Raw genomic sequence first — 6,582 nt, 5'->3', positions numbered from 1 at the left:
GGAAAAATAAAGGCTCAAACAAAAATCTGTCTAATTGCAGAATCACCAAAAATATAATTTTTTTCATAATCTGTGCAATTAAATAGACAATACCAAATATATTAATATAATGACAGATATTAAATAATCAGACACTAGAATTTTCATATAAAAAAAACTTCAAAAGAGGGACAAAAATTTATGAGATTTAATCCAGTAAAATCTTTCACTATCTAAATAATGGGTACACAAATAGTCTTCTTAGTAGCACTAGGACATCTCAACAATCAACAAAATACATTATTAAAACTTATAGAATCAACATAAATTCTCCATAAAGTGGGTATCTCAAATCAGACAAAAGAAAAAGCAATACAACTAACAAGTTATATCATAGTATTCATTTCTACACCAAAAAAAACATATTAAAATTTCATAAAAAATAGAACAAATTTACCAATTCAATCCGATAAAAAATGACATGTCTTTTTCCTCCAAATTTCTTCTTCTCCTTCGACGATAAAAACCCTCCTCTCACTGTTTCATTTCTTTCAAAAACAGTTGAAAGAACCTTAACACACTCTCTTTTCGGTGGCTTATTAGCCACTTCTTTTTTTTATTTTTTTATTTGTTTTTAACTTGTGGTCCCACTTAATTGGAGATTCACTAAGAATAATGAATCTTTATTGTACAAGACAAGAAGTGAAGAGCAGCAAGTGTGGAGGAATAACTCTACCCTGATCAATGTTGAGTACAAAATTTATATAATATGTAGTTAGATTTGTATTTCCACAATTGTACAAATATAATATGTATTTATATATAACAAACATGTTGGTCATAAAAAGTTTTTAGTAATCTAAGTCCAGCCAATTCCTATTATACGTACATGCCCTCTTGTTTCTTCTTATTCTTTCTTCTTCTTATTCTTTGTAGGTGTCTTTTTTCTTTATCTTATTTCTTCTAATTCTCTTGAAAGATTTGCACTACAGTTTTGTGTTTTTGTTCTAGTGTTATTTTTTGTTATGTTTGTATAGTAAAACTTTATGTATTTTATAGTAAAAAATATAACCAAAGGTTCATATACTTAGTTTAATGTATTTATGTTTTGATAAATCACAACCATAAGATTTGAGAATTTATACGACAACTTTGAAAGGAATGCAAAGGAACAAAAATATTTAGTCTGTGGTTTTAAAGGTACTTAGTTTAGATAAACAACTTAATTAAATTCTTTTTAAAAAAATAGTTTAAACAATAAATAACTATATTAAAAGTAACTTATAAATAAATTATTTTGTATTTAGATTTTTAGTTTTAAAGTTGCTTATTTTATAGAAATGTGATAAAAATTAGTAATATTATAAGAGAAGTCATTTTTTTTAACTTCTCTATAAACTCCTAAATAGCTTCTTAAAAAGTTACAATTTAATTTTAAAAATTGCACCAGACATTAATACTACTATTGTTTATAAATCAAAAGTTCAAAAAAATTACTTTTAAATCTTCCCAAACGGACCCTTAATCCTTTAGGATTTAGGTAAAATTCTTGTTAAGAACTTAGACTTATTTCACTTTTTCTCTCACACAAAAAAAGTGTTTTCAAGTTTTGAGATATACCTAGAATTTGAACAAAGCTTTTCAAAATTTTCTAGCATAAACGTTTTCTATTTTCATTTTCAATATTTTGTGTTTCTACATAAAAATGGATTCAAATTTATAGTTGAATACAAGTCTGTCCATATTTAAAGGCCAGTACATTTTGTGAAAGCTCTTATTCCAACGTCCAAACAAGAAAAACATTAAAAAAGCAGCAAAATTTGCAGGATAGTGGGATACACAAGGCACATCAAATAAAATAAAATAATTTCAAATTAAAGCTCTTAATTAATGTTTGTTTACATGCTTTGATCTTATCTTGCAGTGAAGGTTGAAGTAATTACAGCAGTAGAAGGAGGTGATGACAAGGTGCTAGTAGCACTACCCTGTGAAGATGTGTTTGTGTTGTATGTAGATGTTGTCTTCATATTAGAGTTATTAATTTCCTGTTTCTTTCTAACTTTAAGGTCCATGATGTCAGTAATTAAGGCTGGTTTTGTTATCTTGCTGTCGTCGACAGTCATTTCTCCGGTAAGCATCTTGACTACCGAAGACATCGAAGGCCGGATCCTTGGGGAGTCTTGAGTGCAAAGAAGGCCAATCTTGAGGAACCTACAGGCCTGCTCGGCGTCAAATTTTCCGTTTAGTGATATGTCTACGAGTGCGACCAATTCGTTTCGCTCGTACAGATTCCATGCCTGTAAAAGAAGAAGATAAAATTAGAGAGAAGGTCCAGCAATCTTGTATAATGCTGTAAAATAAGATTACACTATGCAATGAAACTCAAAAACCTGGCAGCCCAGAAAATAAAAATATAAAGATAGCAGTTCCATTGTTCCATATTATGAATAAGTTAGGAAGATTTCCTCAGAAAATAGTCATTTAACTCTGTGAATGCCAATATATTTATCAAGGAGAAACCATATTATGTTGTTTCATTATAGTCCTCAGTAAATCCCTAACAAAACAGTCTTCACTTACACTGAATTTAATCTTTTGGATACCATGGGAAAATTATCAATCTTTGAAGGACTATTTTGTCATCGAGCTAATCATTCAAGGATCAAGATGATGTTTTTAATATCGTAATTAAGACTAACATAGGCTGATGAGTTACGGATGATGAATTATAGAGCTTCTACATTTTCCATTTTAATTTAAAGCATAACTCTGCTACCATTCATATTTTTACTTAACGTTTAGGTAACGTGTGAAATTTGTCATGGGTTGGATTAACCTATATACTATAACACTGAAAAGTGTGCAAGCATTACAGAACAAATAAGGAGTTTAACTAGTAAATACGGAGAACGAGCACAAATATTTTAACTTAGGGTCTTCAATTCATGTAAGTACTCAGAAAATAAATGATGAAGATTTGAAGAAACAGTGATTTTCAGAATTATTGATTACAATCCAATGCAATTAAGCAATGCGAGACATCCATACCCTTTCTAGGAGAAATTGTTCTTCCATAGGTAATCTTGAATTTGTGTTACACGTTCCACTCACTATCTCCACAAGGAGGACACCGAAACTGTAAATGTCCGCTTTTCGTGTCAGCTTCCCGCCTATTGCATACTCCGGTGCCAAATAACCTCTGAACAGAACAACAAACAGTTAAAAACCTGAAACAAAATCATTATTTTAAGGAAGATTATATGCACATGCAATAATTTAATTGAAACATATAAATTTTCCATTATGAAGAACTCTGGTAGTGTTGTATTTCCATATATTGAATTTTTTTAAAATGTAAATACTGAGAAACTGAGGATAAAGGATCAAAGTCTTCCAATTACGATACTTACAGTGTTCCTGCTACACGCGTGCTGACATGAGTCATGTTTGCTGGAATAAGCTTTGCAAGACCGAAATCTGAAATCTTGGGAGTAAGATCCCGGTCAAGTAGAATATTACTTGCTTTTATATCTCTATGAATAATATGAGGCCTTACTTCCTCATGAAGAAATGCTAGCCCACGCGCGACCCCAATGCTTATTTTACATCGAGTTTGCCAATTGAAGAGAAGGCCAGTGTGATCACCTGAACCTGAATGAAGGGGGAAACAATGATGAGAAAAGCATTAGAGTAAGTTGAGCATCAATGACTTGCTACTAGCAGACTAACAGTAATAAAATTAATTTCATGAAGTCCTTTATTCTTAACTTCCCCTTATGATAGATTTAGTTTTGAGAAACTAAGGAAATAATGTTGCACTCCTAACAGTTAAGTTATAGTTTTCAACTAGCGATAAACGGTCGATCCAACAGATAGTTAATCAACTGAAAGGAAAATTCAGTTACCTAGAAGACTTTGCGCGAGACTATTTTTCTCGAGATAATTGTAGACTAATATTCTATTATTTCTTTCCACACAACAACCATATAACTTCACCAAATTTTCATGCTCAACTTCTGAGATCACATTAATCTCTGTCAAGAATTCCTTCACCCCTTGTCTGGATTCCGCCGAAAGAACTTTTATAGCAGTAAGTTTTCCATCTTTAAGTTGTCCCTGATTATCATCATCCACGAACTATCGTTAGCATCTCATTGAAAAAATAAATAAATAAATAATGATTCAAGAAATACTTGGAAGTGGTCCAGATTACCTTATACACAGAACCAAAACCACCCTCTCCAATTTTATTGGCTGGACTAAAATCCTTAGTAGCATTTCTTAGTTCTTTGTATGTGTAAAGTCTAACATGTTGAAGACCAGATAAATCTGTTCACAAGGATATTCAATTAAAATCTAGCAGCATATGCAGATTTTGTTCAATATAAAAGATCATAGATATCTGAGTAAAATTGTACTCACTTCCTAGTATATTTGGTAAATTTTACCCTTATTTAAAAAAAAAACTACATTGATCTAACCTAAGATTTAAGTATTATTATACTCAATACCCTTATATTTTGTTAAAAAAAGTGACATTAGTGTAAACTGAACAAATATAGGGGTGTCACAATGAACTTTATCAAACCTCAGGGATTTTACTATTTTAGGACAATATGCACTAGATATGTTAACAATACCGCAGCTTGAGAAACTAAATCGAATCTGAGAATCCGCAAGAACTATTCCATTTGGATATAGGTGAATGTAGTTTGGTGTAAGATGTATTTAAGTTACCTTCATCAGTTTCTGGATGTGATTCTTGTTTTGCTGAAGATGAGATCTTACTGAAGAAAGGAAAACAGGTCATGACTGAGTGTAATTCTCAGAAAGCAGCTTTCTAATTTCAAATGGTATCAACAGCTTCAAATAATAGCCTGGTTGAAAGTTGAAACCATCAAAATGCGTCAAAGATCTTGAAGAATAATCAAGGGCAAAACAAAGTATATTAATGGTTTTCTATAACAGATAACACACAAAATGTGATCATAATTGATACCAAAGCACCAATTTTGCAACTATAATTCCAGACCCAAAACCAGATTAGAAGAGGTTCTGTTCATACAAGATGGTATTATTCTTGTTAGTGAAACCAAAGCCTACCTATATACACTAACAACAGTAACAACAACTAACATATATTCCTCAAAGAGTAAAGACGAAATATTACAAAAATGTAAATAAAAAATGCTACTTTGCAAAGGAGAAAATAGAAACAAACACAGAGAACAAACTCATAATTGAAGGGTATCCAAAACAAATAAACAAAAGATTAATGAAAGAGCAAAAGTAAAAGATGAAACAAACCTGAGAAGAAACTTGATGAAACAAGTAGGAATAGAGCGAAGGAAAAGAATAAGGTCTTTAGTCAAGAGAATTTTGAGAAGACGTGATTATGGGGTTGTGTTCTCGCCTCTTTGATGGGGTTAGTTAATAATTAATTATAATTAAATAGTATGGCCTATCAGCTATGGTCCCAATATGAATGCTTACTATGACCATGTTCTTGACTTCATGTAGCATTGTAGCCATTAATGTACGCGTACTTAGTTTGAAACTTCATTTCTCTATCTATATATTTTTCGTGTCAAATTAAGATTCACCACAAACTGTACTTTTTTACATAACATTTGTTTAGGGTGTTTAATTTTGATGCATCATCACATAGCATTCAGTTTTTTAAGAAAATATAAAAAATAATTATTTTTATTAATTTTATATTATACAATTAAATATACGTATAAAATTTTTACTAATAATATATTAAAATTAATTTTTTTGTTTAGGACAAAATAGAAATTCTTTGTTGTTGTTACTTTGTCTGTTTGCATGTGCCATGTGTATGGCTACAAGGAAAAACAGTTCTAAATGGAAGATGGAAAATGGAAATATAGATACTAGTCAAATTTGATATCCCAATCTAGCAACCCTTAGCTTTGAAAAGTGAAAGTATTGATTAATTAAATATATTATGGCACATGATTTTTCCCGGGAACATTTTGTGTTTTATTTATTAAGAAATATTTGATGGTATTGACTTTGAAAAAATAATAATTAAATTTGTTAAAGGTTTAGTTATTCTGTTGGTCTCTATAGTTTTGTGAAATTTTCAATTAGGTCTCTATACTTTTTTTCTTTTTAATTGGATCCTTGTATTAAATTTTTTTTCAATTAAGTTGCTCTTAGTAGTAATTGGCTTAATTTTATAGGGACCTAACTAAAAAAAAGAATTAGTATAGAGATCTAAATAAAAGAAAAAAAAAGTGTAGGGACCAATTAAAATTAAAATTTAGCGCAAGGACTCAATTAAAAAGAAAAAAAGTATAGGAACCTAATTGAAAATTTTGTAAAACTATAGGAGCAGTAATTAAACCTAGAAATATTGACAAATGACTAGCACAAAATCAAAATAAAAATAGCAAATCATTTGGGCAATGAAACTTTAATCTTAGATCGAAAAATTCTAATTGGACTATAGAGTCCAAACTTTTACTCCTTACATTATAATTTTCTTAATGACAACTTTACCTCAAGATTGTGGAAAAAATTAAATCCTAATTATAATATAAATTTTAATTACAAATAATAAAAGTAACCGTTAAC

At 30.0% G+C, this 6,582-nt stretch overlaps 1 protein-coding gene across 2 annotated transcripts; it reads right to left on the bottom strand.

Moving 5' to 3' along the window:
• Positions 1–1,833: 1,833 nt before the first annotated feature.
• On the bottom strand, positions 1,834–5,474 carry LOC107458576 (cold-responsive protein kinase 1). 2 transcript variants are annotated; one of them, XM_052251769.1, is made up of 8 exons: positions 5,287–5,474; positions 4,717–4,856; positions 4,193–4,308; positions 3,885–4,095; positions 3,536–3,630; positions 3,390–3,463; positions 3,028–3,178; positions 1,834–2,276 (listed from the first exon to the last, which is right to left on the bottom strand). In XM_052251769.1, exons 2-8 carry the CDS (start codon positions 4,787–4,789, stop codon positions 1,893–1,895), a joined length of 1,104 nt encoding a protein of 367 aa, XP_052107729.1. In that variant the 5' UTR covers positions 4,790–4,856; positions 5,287–5,474; the 3' UTR covers positions 1,834–1,892. The 2 variants fall into 2 exon arrangements, with proteins under 2 accessions (XP_052107729.1, XP_015932281.1); XM_016076795.3 differs by having other exon boundaries at positions 3,390–3,630; positions 5,287–5,472.
• Between the last annotated feature and the right edge of the window lie 1,108 nt (positions 5,475–6,582).

This window comes from Arachis duranensis, chromosome 7 (genome assembly GCF_000817695.3).
Source record: "Arachis duranensis cultivar V14167 chromosome 7, aradu.V14167.gnm2.J7QH, whole genome shotgun sequence".
In the NCBI taxonomy this organism is placed as follows: domain Eukaryota; kingdom Viridiplantae; phylum Streptophyta; class Magnoliopsida; order Fabales; family Fabaceae; genus Arachis; species Arachis duranensis.
The sequence above is the reverse complement of the archived record's forward strand: the minus strand, read 5'-3'. Positions and strand labels throughout refer to the sequence as shown.

What these genes read in the sequence shown, in the direction of transcription:
- LOC107458576 (XM_016076795.3), bottom strand. Translation starts at nt 4,789, where the DNA reads ATGACCTGTTTTCCTTTCTTCAGTAAGATCTCATCTTCAGCAAAACAA. An exon ending in TCTCGCGCAAAGTCTTCTAG is followed by an intron (nt 3,631 to 3,884) that starts GTAACTGAATTT and finishes CCCTTCATTCAG; the next exon opens with GTTCAGGTGATCACACTGGC. An exon ending in ACGCGTGTAGCAGGAACACT is followed by an intron (nt 3,179 to 3,389) that starts GTAAGTATCGTA and finishes TGTTCTGTTCAG; the next exon opens with AGGTTATTTGGCACCGGAGT.